Consider the following 17969-nt stretch of genomic DNA (forward strand, 5'->3'; position numbering starts at 1 on the left):
ACAGATTATGTATGGAGTAAAACAAATCATATATGATTTTTTTGTTTTGATTTTTGAAGCTTTGAACTAGTGCGTTTAGATGTATTTACATTGAAAAAAGTTCAGAAAAATGGCAAAAAGTAACGAAACAACGCAAAATGCGTCATTTTTTCAATTCGATCAATTGAGTCAACGGTCATCCAGTCGTATGTCCATCACTACAAAAATCGAGCAGATTGTTTCGTGCTCGACGGTCTGTGTTTGACAGCTCGAGCACTTATTTATGTTTTCAAAAGCGAAACAAACACACTTTGTGGTTTCGATCATACTAACGAGAAAATTATCACGAAAACATAGACAATTTTAAGCAACGATTTATTGGTTATCGAAAATGCCATCCGTTGAGCCAGCAGATGGTGGCTCAGAAGCCAGGGAGTGTACGAGCGCAAACGGTGACTACAGCAGTGAAATGTCCATCGAAAGTACACTGAGTCATGATACGCCAGACCCAGACCGTCAGCTAATACCTGGTGACCGTATCGAACACAGCGAACAAATCGAAATGCCTACAGTGCGTGAATTCACGCAAAATGATACGATCAACAAGTTTCTTCTGAATTCGTTCCTGCAGCGCATAAATGATAGCAGTAATACCGAAGAAAACCGCGAACCGGGTGCGGCTGCTAGCGGCACCGAAGAACAAGAACAGGATTTCGATTCCTAGCTGTGAGAAAGGCGTCTAGGAAGAGGTACAGCGCTTTACGTTTGCGATAAGAAACGTACCTCTACATAAACACGTATCAGTAAAGTTTTGTGTCTAGCGTGTTTGAACAATAAGGCTGGTCTGGATGAATGAAATTAAGTGAATAAATATCGCCTTAAATGAACAATGTTCGCGTATGTTTGTACTCTAGAATGTAATGTTCGTTCGCCTAGCAAGTAAGGAACTGGAACAGATAAATGTTACGGACACAGGGAGTTTGTTTGTGCCGGAAGATTCACTCTGCAATCACGACAGTTGATTTATCTTTTTCTTTATCGCTCGCACACTAACAAGATAGTCGCCGCGGGGATCAGCAGCATACGAAGCATGTATATGGTGTGGCGCAGCGCGCAATGTGAGCACCAGTGAGCCCTTTCCACTGATTGTCCACCAATCAGTTCGTGATCGCTTCGTTCGCAGAACAGATCGTGCGCACATATTCATAGTAAGCGTTCAGAAACCTTGCTGAACAGTCGTACGGGGATAGGCTCAAGCTGGGTTCGTAATCTCTGCCGAGTGGAAGCGGCTTTACCATATCAATTGTTTGAACTGAAGACATCATTTCGACAAAGTAACCAAACTGCTCTGAGAGCAATCTACAATCGGGAAAGTGACAGCGTAATTGAACAAGAAAGTGAAATTTACTTGCACACTAAATGGAGATGAAAACTATCGTCAAAAAGCGCAGTCTGGTTGAAGATGCGCAAGGCGACAATGCGAGTGACAATGGCGAAACTCCAACTGCATCTAACTGCAGTGCGGAGGAGACTCAACATTGCGAGGAACTGAAGGCTGAGGGAACGCTGAAACCAGGCTCTCAGATACGGCCGATGGTAAGCGAAGAGGAGGTGCGCAAACTTGCAGAACGCCTTTATGGAATCATAGTGCTGGAAATGTGTGAGCTCGATTCATACGATGACCGCAATTTCATGATCCAGGCCGATAGGTGAGTACAGGTTGAAAATCTCAACAGTTACTGTCGATACGGTGTGAGAAGGGAGAGAAAAAAATGTTTCACTGTTAGTTTAAATGAGACAGAATTACAATAGACCATCGAACCGACACAGTTCCGAAAGCAAAACTGTCTCGTTACATGCCATGGGGAACACGTGATTAAGGTTTTGTTAATTTTGTCTCGAATGTCATGTCATCATCGTGCGCAACAACGCGCAAGAGGGTGGTTACCATCGATTGACAGCGACGTTGGTCAGGAGGCAGGGGAAGGGGAAATTAAATTGTCAGCTTGTGGACAATTGGTGGCGGTTGACCTTGATAGGCTTGGTTTTTAATTTTGTTCTCATTTCTTGCTTCCATTTGCATCTTGCAGCTATGTCAAAAATCCAATACTGAAATCAATCAGCCCGAGCGGTTACGTGATGAAGATAGCGAATTCGCTCGATTCGAGCGATGAATCGTTCTTTCATGCGCAAAACGAAATCATGCTGCATCTGAACAAGCGTGGCATCAAATGCCCTGTACCGGCGCAGAACATTTACGGCAAGTATCATTCGGTGGAGAAACTGGGCGAATCGAAGCACATCGTACGGCTGCTGGAATATATACCGGGGAAGGTGTTCCACGGTGTACCGCATCCGGACAGTTTGTTTTATCAGGCGGGACAGTTTATTGCACGGATCGATTCCGCTCTGAAGGTGAGTATGTACCGGTGGTGCGAATAATGTTTTTGTTTTGGAATCTCCATTGTAGGAGGGTACTTCGGGAGTAGCGCTATCGTTATCTATAAAGTGTCCAGCACTTTCACGCATTCTGGCGCTGTGATCTGCAGAAAAAGGATAATATAAATTATGATTAGTATTTAAACTAATGGACAAGAACGGATCTTTTTACGTGATTAGCACTACAATTGTCGTTGGTTTTGGGTTTTCGATCGATTTTTCCTACCGTTTGTGTTACTCTTAATTACTAATTAACAATAATTATTGATTAATTAACTATCATCCATTAATTTTTAATTAATCAAAATTTAATTATTTGAATTTTAAAATTAGTTCTCCAGTTAACAATAAAATTGCAACGACTTCTAGAGGAAATAGTAGAAAGGTACTTAGGTCGAACCTGGAGAATCGGAACCGTTACAGAAAAGTACTAAGGCTTGGTTCATTTAGGAATGGCTTCCCTCGTGGACAAAAATGGAAACTTTTAACTGCGTTTGTTGACAATAGTAATCATTTCACTTAGTAAAATTTTCTTTCAATTTTATTTGTGCTCCAAGATATGCGACATGCAAGAGGAGAAGCGAAAACTAATTGTGCACAGTTATCTGCATAATCCATAAGTGTCATCTAGGGACCTGGCCTAAGTTGACTTTGTCTAAGTTGACTGTTGCGCGAGTGGTTAATAAGTGCAAGGAGACACATACAACTGTCCGTAAGGTGCAAACTAAGCGACGAAGTGGAACCGAGAATCGTGTACTGCGATTGAGAGTTATTCGGAAAATCAAGGCTAACCCAAACATCCCGGGCTACGTTTTTGGCCAAAAACCTTAACGCCGATCGCTCTATTGTACGGTGAATCCGACTTCGAGAAGGTTTTTAAATGTTTTTCAGCAAGTAAACTACCCAATCAAAATTTGAAACAACAAACAATGGCCGGAAATCAGGCTCGGAAGTAGTACGATCAGGTGCTGACCAAACCGTGCGGTTGCACTTTGATGGACGATAAAACCTCCATGAAAGCCTTTTTTACAAATTCCGGGGGTTAAATTTTATAAGGCTTATGGTCGCGGCAGCTTTCCAAATAGGATCAAATTTGTTTTTGTCAATAAATTCGCTTAAAATTTTATGATTTGGCAAGGAATCTGCTCATGTGTCAAAAAGACCAAAGTGTTCGTGATAAATAAGAACATGAATTTGGATTTGTATAAGAAGAAGTGTCTTAAGAAACGATTTAACTATTTATTATGTCTCATGATGGTCCAGTCATGTTTTGGCCTGATCTAGCGACCCGCCTGAAGGACGTGCTATAATGGTACAACGATAATGGTGTGCAATTCATAACAAAAAAAATGAATCTATCAAATTACCCGCAGTTTCGTCCAATAGAGCTATATTGGGCAGTAATGAAACAAAAATTAAAGAAAAAGGGGCAGTTAGTAAGGACATAAAGCAAGTGAAGAATTGGTAGAAATTACTGGCTAGAACAGTGGCTGAAGCAGCTGTGCGCCGGTTGATGTGCGGAATCAACAGAAACTTTTCTGTTTTTCCGAGAATTTCTTCGTAAAAGCAAAGATTTTTTTTTCATTTTTTAAATATATTGTATCAAAACCTATCATTCATAGCCATTAAGTATTTCAATTGGATGAATGATATTAAAGATATACGCGATGCAAAGTGCCCCATTTCTGAATGAACCAAACTATAGATCAAGATTTTTCAAAGATCTGGCTCACTTTGTTCTAGAAATATATTATAAATTAGAATTAGATTGAAGGCAAACCAAATTGTGGCATTGTTATTTACGGCAAAAACTGAAAAAATGGGTGTTTAAAAGAAGACAACTTAACTGCAAAAAAACAGTTTCACACACAGACACAGAAGACACATTTCTCTCGGCGAAGGCCATGTACAGCAACCAGGTACCCCGGTATACGTGTTAGAATAACAAGGAAAGCAAACAGCTACACGACGGATTTGCACACACAATGAACAGGTCCACAGTAACCATGTGAGTGGGTACCGGTACCTTTTCTAATAAAATAACTACCGGTCCGTTACATATTTTACATTACCTTTTAATTATTATTCATTATTGATTTGGTAAACAAATAGATGTTTCGTTTATAATCATGTTTCTCAATGCAACAAATTGTATTTGTCTATGCCAACTCCACTCACAGTTAAGTATTGATGTTTTCGCACAAATCTCCCTTTTACTCAACAGTCCATCGATAAGGAAATGGTTATGAAACGACAATCCATTTGGATGCTGGACAATTTTCTGCAGCTAAAAGATTTCCTCTACGTAATAAAAGACGAACATCATAAAGGTATCGTGGAACAGGTGCTGGACGCATTTCAACGGCGTGTTATACCGAATTTAAGCGAGTGCGAGCAGGGTGTGATCTACGGTGATTTCAACGAGCATAATGTAATTGTTAACAAAAAGCCATCAAACAGCAAAGAATATGAAATAGTGGGCATAATCGATTTCGGTGACGTGTGCTACTCACGTTACGTGTTCGAGCTGGCCATTGCAATGACGTACATGATTTTGGAAGCAAACGATCTTAATACTGGTGGGTTGGTGATAGCTGGCTACAGCATGATACGATTGATTCCCCAGCATGAAAAAGAAATACTTAGGGTAAGTGGAAACGGAACGGTTACAAAATACTCTAATTGATGCTTTAACTGCTTTTCTCTTTTCAAAATTTTACAAAAAAGGTTTGCATCGCCGCCCGTCTATGCCAAAGTCTTGTGCTAGGACTGTACACGGCTACAGTCGACGCAAGTAATCAATATATTCTTTCCTCACAAACGCGTGGATGGAACGTGCTGGAAGCACTGTGGAGCGAAACGGACAAAGATATTGTGGAGCGATGGAATTCAATTGCAGAGGAATATTTAACATGTAGCTCATGAGATGAAACCGATAGGTGATTTGAGTCAATTTGGCACCATAGCAGAGGTACTGCATGTGTATTACAGCTGTAGTTATAAACTTGAACGTTGTAGTTTGAAATAATATATCTGAAAGATCAATTAACAGCAATAGTAAAGAAGCAATAATTTTAGAAAAAAGTGGCATTTCACTAAACTTTTAGTGCTTTTGGTAGAGCGAATGGGCTTGAAACAACAATAAACAGAACAATAAAATTGCTTTTTGGGCGCTATTGTGCTCTTTTGGACAATTTACAACGAGTTGTTTAAATGAGAGAAAAACTTTTAAAACTCTAAAAAACCATAAATAGTTATATTTATAATCGAACTGCTTGCATCGGCTCGTAACGGGATCATTCGATATTGGCGGTTTATCTCTTTCTTTCTTAAGCGAATATAGTTAAGCATTTTTTTTTCAAATTTAGTTTTATAAATTATGAAAAATATTATGATGACATGTTAACATAAATACATAGAGATAATATTCTTTGGATGAGTCAGCTTTCGATAGCATATTTGGCATTTACTGAACCCCCTTCTCTCTCTCCCTTGTTGGCTCACTTATTTTTACCACGTAGCCGAATAGTCACAGTCCTTGCTACGGAGGGACGATCCGGATGGGATTTGATACATGGTTCTGTCGTATGGAACCGGTGTCATTTATCACATACTATTTTTATTGCCTTAAAGTTTAGAATTCAGGATTGTTCATTTATTTTTTATTCAATGAGCAGACATCGTACATTGACCATTTTGATATGATACCACCACTGCCATGATGGCTTCTTGAATGAAGCTGAATGGCCATGGTAATGATTATTATACTGGCAGAGCAGCAAAAAAAAATTAACATGCAAATGAAAGACCGGTGGTTAGCAATCTATTACATTATTTTAACCGTACCCCGTAACCACAAACGTGAAATGTAAAGAAACCAAAGTACTACTATTAATAGTGGTTTAGAGTTTGTATGGGATTTTTGGATGCTGTCATAGATTCAGATAATTGCCCAACTTTCCGTACAATCTGGTTCCATCGATAAGGAAGTTTTTAATCGATTGCCTAGAATACTGTAAAGTTCATCTATCGAAAAATGCTCCACCAGCTGTGATACACACGTAAACTTTTGCATAGAGGTGTGCAAGCTAGCGAGAGTTTTCATTTTTATGGTCATTATAACTTTCCGCTTTTTTCATTTGTTTTTTTTTTTGCTCAGTTCCAAAGTTCAGTGAGTTCTGTTAGACATGTGACATTTTTCATATGTTACCAAATTATCCGCATATTTGAACATGTATTTCCTTCCACAGAAGGCACGAGAACTATTCTGTAGAAGTTTAGTAACGGAGGACCCTGTTAAATTGAACGTTTCTATATCAGTAAGGTTTTGTTTTGAGTCTCTAGTTTCCTTCAAGCGTAAAGATAAGTTTAATTCAAACTTGAATTTGCTGATGAGGGCTGCCAATCAACATCAACATCAGACTTCGTTTAGCAGTCTGTTGCCATGACAATATGCAGTTTGGCTATCACAGCATGCCAACCTCTGTTTGATTGATATTTGCTGCGAAAATATGTGAACCATGAATGCGCGGTTTTTGGGCAATGCAGCACCATTCATATCCGGACAATTTCAATTTCCTCTCCATTTTGTTGTTGTTGTACATGTACAGTGACGCGAAGGATTAGGTGGTGCAAAGGTAGACAATGTTGAATACAGAGACCAAAACACAAATTCAACTGATAACGATTATTAATAAATCTTGCTGTGTGTTCCATCGCTGGCTCTAGCAAAACGCTCATTTCCGGAGGGCACGCAGTGGTTTGAAACGAGCTATAAATAAATCAATTTCACCAGACTGCCTTGAGACTGAGGTTGAGTACTACAACCTGCTTACAGCAATTGGCCGTCAACGTCCCGTTAGCAGACGACTGCCTTCACAGATCGTATTTATATTTATTCTTTTGATTGATTATTTCCGGAAGAACTTTACGTTTGCCGATATAAGCCATCGTAGCAGCCTCCGGTTTGTATGGTGCGGGAGATTTTTTTAAGCAGTTCCACCAAAGCAATGTGAAACGATTTAAAAAGTGTTAAAATTCATTGTTTCATTGTTCTGTGATCAAAGAAAACAGCACAGCCAAAGAATCCTTACATGAGTTTTAAGCACAAAAGATGACTTAATTTGATGTTACATCAACGCAAGGGAGCAGTGATACCATTGTTACAACGAGAGTACATGAAAAAACTTTACATAGACGTTAAGTAAATAAAAACCAATTATGTAATGATATTAATGGATGCTAGAGTTTGGCAAAGGCACACGAGACAAATATAAGAAAAATGATAAACTAAGCGGAAGCCACAAAAGAGTGTACCTTTGAAGCGTTAAAAAATTGCCATCAAACGTTTTTTTGTTAGGTAGGTATGTCAAAAGAAAAAAAAAGAATTCTTGTGCACGATGTAAAGAGAACTCAGTAAACATGGACAATTTAAAATTAAATGTGTGGAATTTAACGGTCATATGAACTAATTATAAACAATATACCGTTGCTGGTTCAAGTTATTTTAAAACAAACAAAACAGAATTTTTTTGCATTAATTCGGGTTCCCCTGGAAAATGGAAACCGTGAAATATGACCAGAGCATAAAAATATCACCAATTTGTGCTGGCTGCCGTGTGACTGATTGGGGAATATTTCCTACGTATAATCAGAGTGGTAAATTCAACGAAACTGAATGTTAGTCGTACGGATTCGAGAATATTCAATTCTGCACATATCGGAAGTTTGTACGTGTACCTATGTGTTATTATACCTTTGTGCGTTGAATTGGAAAGGCGAAATTGAGAAATTTGGGCACTAGCATGGTTACCATGGTGACAGCAATTTGCATCGCGGAAAATCCCAAAATCTGTCATTGGTATCGTGACCAGTGAGCCGAGGGGAAAATAATATGGCAGGACTGTGGAAAATTTGGTCCGCCTGCTGTGTGTGTGTGTACGTCGAGGCCAAATTCGCACAAGGAAACTCCGACCAGCAGTCACCAGGCTTTGGATGGCACTAAGACGAAAGGCGTTAGATCCTTCTTGTAGCAGAGCTAGGGTATTTTTGGGAAAAAAGCAAGCATAGAAGTTAATGTAAAGCCAGGGACATTGGCTGCATGGCGGTGATAGATAAATTCAATTTCTTCAATTTCACCACTTCCGGAAGCGAAAGGGTAGAGAGACCTCGAGAGGTCGCTTAAAGCGTAGAATATTTTAGCTTTCCTTGTTCTTGCTTTTTACACTTGAATTTCGTTATAGGCACTGGCGAAGCGATTCGAAGCTATGTAAAACAACTTTTTGGTCGACCCATACCTTTGCACCCTTTGGGGTGGAAGGAAGATTAATGGACTATCAATCGAATATTGACGATCCTTGGACGGTTACCTTGGACAGAAAAAAAGAAGCCGGGCAGAGGGTATTGTGGGTAGTTGCATAGTTGTTCGGGAACTGCGCGTGTATTATTCCGGTCACGTGAAACTGCTTGCCATACCCTACACTAAGCATAGAGTTTTACATAAATTATTCTTTTTGGCCGTAGGTATTCTACAACTGTGTTGTAATTTCAGCCATGAATGTGTTGTTAGAAAGAGTTGTCCAAAATATTCTCAGTGTATCGAAGTCTATTGCGTTGAATGGCACTTCAATCACTGAAATAATTCACCATGAATAAATACAATTTTGTGTGGAAATGCTACTAACCTCTACGCCACTTTGATACGTATGATACGTATTTATAAAAAGATCGATCATCATACGACAGTTGGGAATTGGTTGAAGCATATTCGTTTGAACTTTAGATACTAACTACATCTCTGCGTACGGATCTCGTGGGAAATAATCAGTCACATTTCCTTTTTTATCAGGAATCCACGGAAGACCGAAAAGCAGCAAACTATTTCTTAAAGTATGACCCGGTTTCGGTCGTAATGAACGTTAGAGAATTCTCGTCGGAGATGAGCAAACGAAGTTAGTTTCAGGTAGTTTTGTATGATGCGAATGATGCGAAGGATAATGCTGGAAGGCACTGGTAGATGACACTAATAACATCAGTGAAAGTATTCGCCGCGCTATAGTTGCCATAAACCGTCGTAACCTTCATTTATTGTACGAATGTCCTCATAGTTATTCCTCGGTGGAAAGTTTGAAGTGGAAAGTTATGAATTGTTCTGCACAGCGTAATAAAGTGCTTTCCAGAGTTAACAAAATGAGATTATCGGTTACGTTAATTATGTGTTGTATATGGTCATCGGATATGAGATAAGTTCTCGCTGTTTATTGCTTTTATCCATACCACGTATACTTTGCTTTGGAAATAAGTAAAGAAAAAACGGAAAAAGTTTCGTTGATATGAAGAGCTTTAATAGGAATAGTAATATTTAAACGATTAATTATTACTCACATCATCAGTACACCGATGATACATGTCTCTTTATCCACATGTCTACAGACATGATATGTCACCTGCCTCTTTTTTCTTTTCTGATATGACAAATTTTACTCTTAATTGTTTAATCTACACAGCGTACAACGATTCGACCCGGATATCACGTTTTGCGCGACAGGACCGAATATCATCTCTAATCCGGACCCTGTCTCTACTATCTAGCTAAGTCGAAATCGAAACGGATTTAATGGTAACCGATCTCCGCTATGTTGCCACCGTTTTTTTCGATTTATGTGGGCTCTTGGAATGTAGACATTTTGTAAAGAGCTAAAGGCTTGAAGCAGCTGGATGACATCTTGCCCATACATTAAACGGTCTAAAAGAGATACGATGGCAAGAGACTGCATGGTGGTGACAGGTGTAAAAGCATTCGCCATGGCACATAGTATGCAACAGCTGCTAAGCTGCTGAATCCAAGAACAACTTATAAAATTGTTAGAAGAGATAGTTGGAAACTATTAGGGACGATACCGGAAATCAATCACACATCTTTCCGAACCACCAAAAACATGTCTTCTGTCAGCTAAACCTGTACCAGCTACTCATCGATTTTAAATCGGACATCAGGAAAAAAGATGTAACCCAATTTAGGACCCAATTAGCTATCAGACCCCGAAGTATCGGGGTCAGGGAGATGAGTATCTATTTTTCAATCTTGAAAACATCATGGATATGCATCATTTGTTTTATTCATCATTTCGTTGGAGGTTCGTGTTGGAGATTATTGAGGCAAAGGCTCAAACTGTGGCTGAATCGCCAGTAATTCTACTATTAACTGATGATTTATGTAATTTTGATATACAAGTTCATCCATTGTAGGTCGCTGGTTGCCATGCGGTCAATTGTCGCGACGGTGAAACATGGTCTTTTTCCAAAACTGTCACCGAAAACATATTGCATTGTGTGGTAGAACAATGACTACACGATGAACTCACCAAAATTTAACGAATTGGACTTATCAGTCTCCGTGTCAGTCCGTGGTGCCGTGTCAGTCCGAAATTGAGATGGAATGGCGTTGATTTTTTATTATTTCTATCCTTCTATGCACATAATGTGAAATGGACGTTATTTCTTATGTTTAATCATGAAATTTAGAATTACATTTATTTGCATGTGTTTATGTGTTGGACATAATAGTTGTCTTATACCCTATTAATTTATTTCAAGCGATGAATTTATGTTTGTAATATTTATTGCAATGTTAATCAAAACTTGATTCTGATGCCTAGTTCCGATCTCTCGCGATCAAGGTACTAGGAAGAAATCATGAGATCGTCCTCATATAAAGGGATTTTATTTTTCCTAGTATCAAAATTGGGAATTATCATGGACGATCATATGTATTTCTCTGATCAATTGAACATAAAGTTTAAGCTCCACATTTTTTTTTATTTTGAGGTTCTACAAACTCAATAGGTCTGCCTTTTTTGTATTTCCTTAGCTTTTTTTACCCGTAGAAGGATAATCATTCTTGCATCTTGTGCATTGCGCCACTTTTTATGTGTAGTAAATTAAGTTTTAAAGGCAGTGATAAGGCCATAGCTGACCAATCTCCAATCTATTAGAGTCATTTTATATGGTATCAGTATATGGTGTCATCATTGTTCGTTGGCAAAACTTAATGGTGGTCGTCGATCTGTCTTTGCTGTCTTAACGACCCTTTTTACCACCGAACAGTCAGTCCTTGCTACGGGGGGGACGGTCAAGATGGGATTTGATACCCGGTCCTGTTGTGTGGAACCAGCGCCATTTAACACATATATCACCCGGTCCGTCCATCAAGTGGTCGTCGATGTGTGGTTTAATTATTGTTCGTTTGTTAGGGTCTGTAATTGTTGCACTTATGTGAGAGAATGAGAAACAGGTCAGGAAAGGTCAGAAACTGTTACAGAATTTCTATTGTCTGAAAAAATATTATTCCACTATTCCACTAGCTGTTGAAGTATTTCGATTTGCATGTCTTTAAAAACTTTAAAGCTATCAGTTTGATTGCTCGATTTAACTGTGTTTCCTCTTTTTCGCGTTTTTATTCAACATTGCACTCAATCACAGGGCCATTCTGAATTTCTCTTACAATGTACGATGGAAGTCATGTTTTGGGCTTTCGCTCAGTTGCAATAATAGTATCAAAATTAGATTACATTCGATTCGTTTTGGAAGGGAGCTGATCCCGTACCCGTAGCCAAGTACCTGACGGTTGTTTAGGTGCGTATCCCGTACCGGGTCAATTCGTTTTGCGGAATCGGTCGAAAAAGCTGCTATGAAAACAGGGATTACAGACAGAGGATGTAATAGGAAATAGTAAAATAAAAAAACAGAGTATGTATCGGTTTCTTTGCAAATGATCTCGCTGTAACTGGGGCGTATAAAACGATTCGTGAAAAACGATTGCACCGTATCTTGGTTGTAACTTAATTACATTTCAAACAGCATGGAGCTGTTTGAATGACTGATGATTCAGGCGAAGCTGCGTGCTGCAAAAGGAGAATACTCGCTTTCAAATTAATAGAATAAAAGCTACAGACCATCTGAAGCATCATGGTAAAGCAAACAGCTGAGCTCTTGTACAATTTAAATGATGTTTTTCTAAAGGTGTCCTAATGTACCTTGTAAAAAGTCGACTGACTTGACAAGAGTAGGTAACTTTCGTACTTAAGATTTTTTTTATTAATCTAATATAATTATTTCATATAAATTGAGTAGGTACGTGTCCTAGCTTCAGGGTTAAAATAAAAATGTAAAGACTTTTATTAAGCATAAGCATACCAACAAATTTAACTGACTTTAGCAACATTGAATATTGACTTAGCTTTACAGTAAATTTCCTTAAAACGATGCAGACCAAAACGGGATTGCTTTTTGCACTTTCAAAGGATCATTTAGAAGGATTTTTAATTTAAACGATTAAACACAATATTAGCATTTTGTGTTAGTAGTATGATAAAATTTGAGGTTTATAATAACTTACGTGGAAAGCTCTTAGTTATAAAATAGAAAAAAAGGATTTATTGTTTTTTTTTAATAATTTGCGAATTTGCGAAAATAATACCCAAAAATTGAATTTGTTCTACAAAACAGATGGTTAATTTTAAATTCTCAGCTAAATGGTTTTAGTTGGACAACTAAAAGCCTCATCTTTTTTGAAAGTTTCATGCAAATACGATGCACAGATCAAAACATATACGCTTTAGAATCTGTAAAAACTAAAACTTCCATACAAAATGTTTGGCCTACCCGGTTAGGCGGTCGTAGAACAACGTGTATTTTTTTTGGTTCTAAAAACTACGGTTAAAACTGTTAAAATATCTGAGGATAAAATTTTGCTATGCTCGCTGTGACGGTGTAAGTACGGAACATAAAAAAACACGGATTTTTCGTGAGATTTTGGTATTGAATTTAAAATTCTTAAACACAGATGCACTCATTATGCGCATACGTTCTTAACTTCGCGAGGAAGTAATCTTTCAGACTGACAAAGAATTAAATGGCTGTGAAAAAACGATTGATTTTTTTTGTTACAAATGTGAAGTTACAAATGATACGTTTAGTGTTGCTGTTGGTCCATAACAAAGACATTTCATTCGCCAGTAAGCTGCCAGTATAGTCGTGGTCCTATGATCTTTTAACAGCTAATTAGCACATGTTCGATTTATGAAGACGAACAGATTCTGTAGCTCAAATGAGTTACTTTATAATATCTTAGTTTTCTATTATCACTAAGATATCCATATTTGTGTTGCATTACATTACATTTGTGAGACAAGAAACAGGTGTAATAAATTGAGTCTACAAATGCCACATGACGCATTAACGAACCGATGGGTCAATGATGTCGTAATGCCATGATATCCAACAAATGGCACGTAAAACAATTTCGTTTTGGTAGCTGGTTATGAATTAGAGCACCATAACGCGTGTAGTATGATTAGGCGTAGGAAAGTGGAAGTAAACGACAGACGAACGATGTTTTAACAGTGTCGAAAACTCGTTAAAAGTTGTCAGTTCTTCTGGTATGGATCATGAAATTAAACAAGAAACGAAATTGGACTACCTTTTCTCCGTCTGGTAGTTTACATTGTTATTCTTACCTGCCATAGCTGTGAAGGATATTTTTGTTTGTTTTTATAAGAGTTTTTTTTCTTACCTCTTAGTAACACCCATTTAATCGATGGTACCAGCTTTGCTGTCCATGTAATGAAGTACCGTCCCGTTGGACAGCACATCCACAGAGATTGCGCCATTCGGTTTTTGTAGCACGGTCCTATGCAAACGAATGGGAATGAAATTCAATTTTCCTTGCCCGTCGAAATTTCGAATTGCTTCCCCCTTCGTACTCATTCCGGTTGTGCACTCAAATCATCTTCAAAAGTAAAATTACGAATACGCTGATGTAGGTATAACGATGAACGACAGATCTTTTTTCTTTTTTTGTGTGTCTGTATTTTTTACTGTTAAAAATCTCCTGTCACTCAACATTCAAACTGGGATTGTGGAGGTCTTACGTTGGATTTGGGATGACCCCGAGTTTGATTGGGAATTAAATCAAGCTTCTTACTACGCTTCTATGTTCTGTGAGTTATTCGACACTCCATGATAGGTTTATGTTCGGAATGTCAATGAATACTACTTTTTTGTTTAATATTTCTTCAGTTGTTCAGTTCAGTTCAGTTCAGGAATTTTGCCATCCATGAAATATGAATGTGGCAAATATTTTGCTGACACATAACTCAAGATATTTCTCAGCTATAAACTGGTTCAACATGAATGGACTCATTGGATTTTATCATTCAATTATAGGCGTCCATTGTTTCTATAGCATATAAGCTATATCATCGTAAATGATCGCTATTACGCTAGTGCCATAGTACAATACCTTTACAATTAAAGCATTTATATGCACTTTAAATTTTCAGCTTCATTGAAAAATATGCAAACTAAAATATCTAGATCAGTTTGCCATTCATTAGATGAGGTGCTCAAACACCATATTTTAGTGTGTATATGTCAAACACTTGAGGACATATATGGCCATCACCTGCCGGTCCCTTTACAAATAGAGGTAGTTGAGCAACAAAAAAAGCTCATAACTGCGGAGTAGCTAGCGAAGGCCCAGGAAGGATTCCCCAGTCGTATCGGATAATTATCTTGCAGAACGGAAGAAGAAGAATAATGTGTCAAACACCATGTGATTTAGTGTGACCGCCATGGGGTTCGTTATACAAGGGGAGAATCTTTTCGATTCCTGCTTAATATATTAACGGTCGATGTGCAATTTTTAGAGATAGTGATGACGAGGATGACAACAATGACGATTGTATCATTGATATTGTACCTTTAAAAAAATGCATGAATAATTCGTCAGGGAGTTGTTATACACAGGAACATATGGTATATATAAAATGCCTGCCAGCTTACGGTTCCATGATCTGATGTATGTGGATCCAATATATGAAGATACCTACAGAACCGTTTCCCGATACAAACTCCCATCCGAACAAATGATCGGGGTGGGTCCTCCGGTTCGATTAAAAATAAGAATTTTAAATCTAAAATGGTGGACATGATCCAGTTTATTGTAACTTCAAGAAGAAACAGAAGAAGATGTCGAGGAGATTTGAAAGCACGGATTGTTTGAGAACATCTTGAGACCGAAGTGACCGCACCGAGTATTTTATATATAGTGAACATAAAAGTAAAAGTTCAAATGTAGCAATTTGTATATTATATCATGAATGACGATTCATATGCGCCTACATGGTATCTGTACAGCAGTAGATGATCACCGTTTGTACGCTGGAGACGGTAGGTCAACAACATAATTCTTTAACTCAATCAGTGTCTTGATGTACTGATGTACTTGATGTGCTTGATGTGTGTACTAATGTACTGAGGTTTTTGATTTAGTAATTGTGTGATAGTCGGTAGTGAACTCAACTCGATGTCTTCGTATGGTACAACAGAAATGGCTAAAATATGTAGAAGACTCGATGGCAACTACCAGTAGTGAGGGAAGGCTTCAATATGTATATTGAAGCTATTTTTATGGCAATAAGCTATTTTAGTGTTGATACCGTTGACCGTTATAACATCAGGTCAGATCAATAACAACAGGCAGATCCCTAATCAAGAGGGCAGATGCAAGCTGACTTAAGTCATGAGTAGCACACAGCATAAGCAGACACAATAGCATGGAGAAGTAACTGTTTTAATAGGAGATAAACCTCCATCGAAAAACGAAAGAGAGAGAGAGAGAGAAGAGAAACTAGGATACGATCATAGTATAAAGAAGTAATTCGCTAACAGTAGTTAACGTTCGAAAACTTTATGTTCTGGATGTGAATGCATTTGCTTTACGAAAGTGAAAACGATTCAGAAACGATCAATTAGTCACAATTTTTTTCAACACTTTAAAACATGTATTGTAATTGATTCATCTATTGTTATGGGGGGTGTTAACGTCAACTAGGTGTTAACTTTCACGTTGGAGTGATTCATAGTAGAAATGCAGGAGAAAAGCCCAGAGCAGTTTTTATAGCGATACGCGCCTCTTGGAAGTGATGAAATGCGCACAAAGAGTGAAAACGTTCAAAAATCAAGATGCCAAAAAACGCAGAACGCATTGTCATGCTATGTGTAAATAAAGTCAAGGAAAGCCAGTAGGGGCAGGCCAAAACGTTTTGTTGTAGTAGTACCACAAGAAGAAAAAGAACTTTTGCTACTTACCTACTACCGTCTGTTAGTATTTTTATTTGATTTATTAAATTTTTTTTTAATTTTTTCGAAAATTATTTTTTAGGGTAGTTTAAGTTGCTTGCTACTTCGGTCTTTTAGGGATTTTGGTATCCGATATTACTGTCTTTATGAAATGGAGTATACTCACCAAACATAAACTTCTTTCCTATTTAAAGCAAAAACCCGGTTCTCTTGTTTTCTTACGTTTTCAATTTTTATTTGATAGTACTTTCTGATTATCCAAAGACAACATATTTATTCAAATCGTTTGCATGATCAGAACGGCGTTAGTGGTCTATTTCACTCGCGAACGCTCCCTGTTAGTTGTACAAATACCCTTTACAATGTATGTTTGTGTGTGTGTGTGTGCGAAGGTTGTATCCAAACTTAAGCTTTTGGTTGGATTTTTTGTTTTTACATTTTGTATGCTTTCCTATATCTATTGTACGTAACGTAGTTTTTATCGTATTGTTTGCCTAGTTGGGATTTTTTGAAATCGCTTTATTTGATGTTGCGGTGAACGGTGAAGGGTAAGGACACTGCTAGTAGTCATAAAGGAAGGGGATAGTAACTTACGCACTAATCTGGTTGCTGCAAATACGCCATTTGTTACGTTATTAGTGGAAACGTTTGATCTTTAGCACGCTGCTGAGTTATTTTGAATTTGACCCATTTTTTGTTTGTTTGCTTATTTTGGTACCAGTAGCATGTTGGACTTACTACATGAAATATGTAATGCATTCTATTTGGAAATGTTTCTGCTATTCTGCTAAATTGGTTTGACTGATTTGCTCGCGAAAATACGAGTGCGCATTTGTTACGCGTAGGTTCGCCTGTTTCCGAAGAGATTGTTAGAACGCAATCCTGTATCTTGTGACTGAAAGCATTCGTGTGTGTTTGTGTATGTGTTTACTTTTATTATAAATCTATGCCTTCATTTTCCGGTCCCAAGAGGCTCTAGGTTGAGCAATGTTTGAACTTCTTTTAGAATTAGGAAGTGGCATCGATTGAAGCCATTTGTAGAACGATCATAACTGATGTACATACATAACAGATATCGTACCGAACTGAGCTGTTTGTTATTTACAGAAACACAATATATGATACAATAATTATTACTAACATATCTAGCAAAAAGCTTTATATAATCACATACCCTTGTTTTTGGTGGGGGAAAGGTTAAAACAATCAGGTAAAAGGTCAACATTGATAATGCTCACAACAGATCGTTTCTAATGTAAAAACGTAGTTCGTTCCTTTGTTGCTGTTAATCAAAACCTTTAGACTAGGGTGCCAAAGATCTGTTTTTGTTTTTATTTGGATTTCTGTATTTGGTTATATGCTTCTATTTATCACATACACACTGTTATTCTGTCCTACATATAAATACC

At 37.8% G+C, this 17969-nt stretch overlaps 1 protein-coding gene across 1 annotated transcript; it reads left to right on the forward strand.

The window, feature by feature from the left end:
- Positions 1-995: 995 nt before the first annotated feature.
- Positions 996-5612, forward strand: LOC125774644 (hydroxylysine kinase). The gene is made up of 4 exons (XM_049444772.1): positions 996-1688; positions 2070-2394; positions 4643-5065; positions 5146-5612. The coding sequence occupies exons 1-4, from the start codon at positions 1399-1401 to the stop codon at positions 5341-5343; spliced, it is 1236 nt and encodes a 411-aa protein (XP_049300729.1). The 5' UTR covers positions 996-1398; the 3' UTR covers positions 5344-5612.
- Positions 5613-17969: the final 12357 nt, after the last annotated feature.

Source organism: Anopheles funestus, chromosome 2RL, assembly GCF_943734845.2.
Source record: "Anopheles funestus chromosome 2RL, idAnoFuneDA-416_04, whole genome shotgun sequence".
Classification (NCBI taxonomy): Eukaryota; Metazoa; Arthropoda; class Insecta; order Diptera; family Culicidae; genus Anopheles; species Anopheles funestus.

Bases quoted from the DNA above. Each gene is read 5' to 3' on its own strand.
- LOC125774644 (XM_049444772.1), top strand. From the start codon at position 1,399: ATGGAGATGAAAACTATCGTCAAAAAGCGCAGTCTGGTTGAAGATGCG. The intron at 1,689-2,069 runs GTGAGTACAGGT...TGCATCTTGCAG, and splicing joins TTCATGATCCAGGCCGATAG to CTATGTCAAAAATCCAATAC. The intron at 2,395-4,642 runs GTGAGTATGTAC...TTTACTCAACAG, and splicing joins GGATCGATTCCGCTCTGAAG to TCCATCGATAAGGAAATGGT.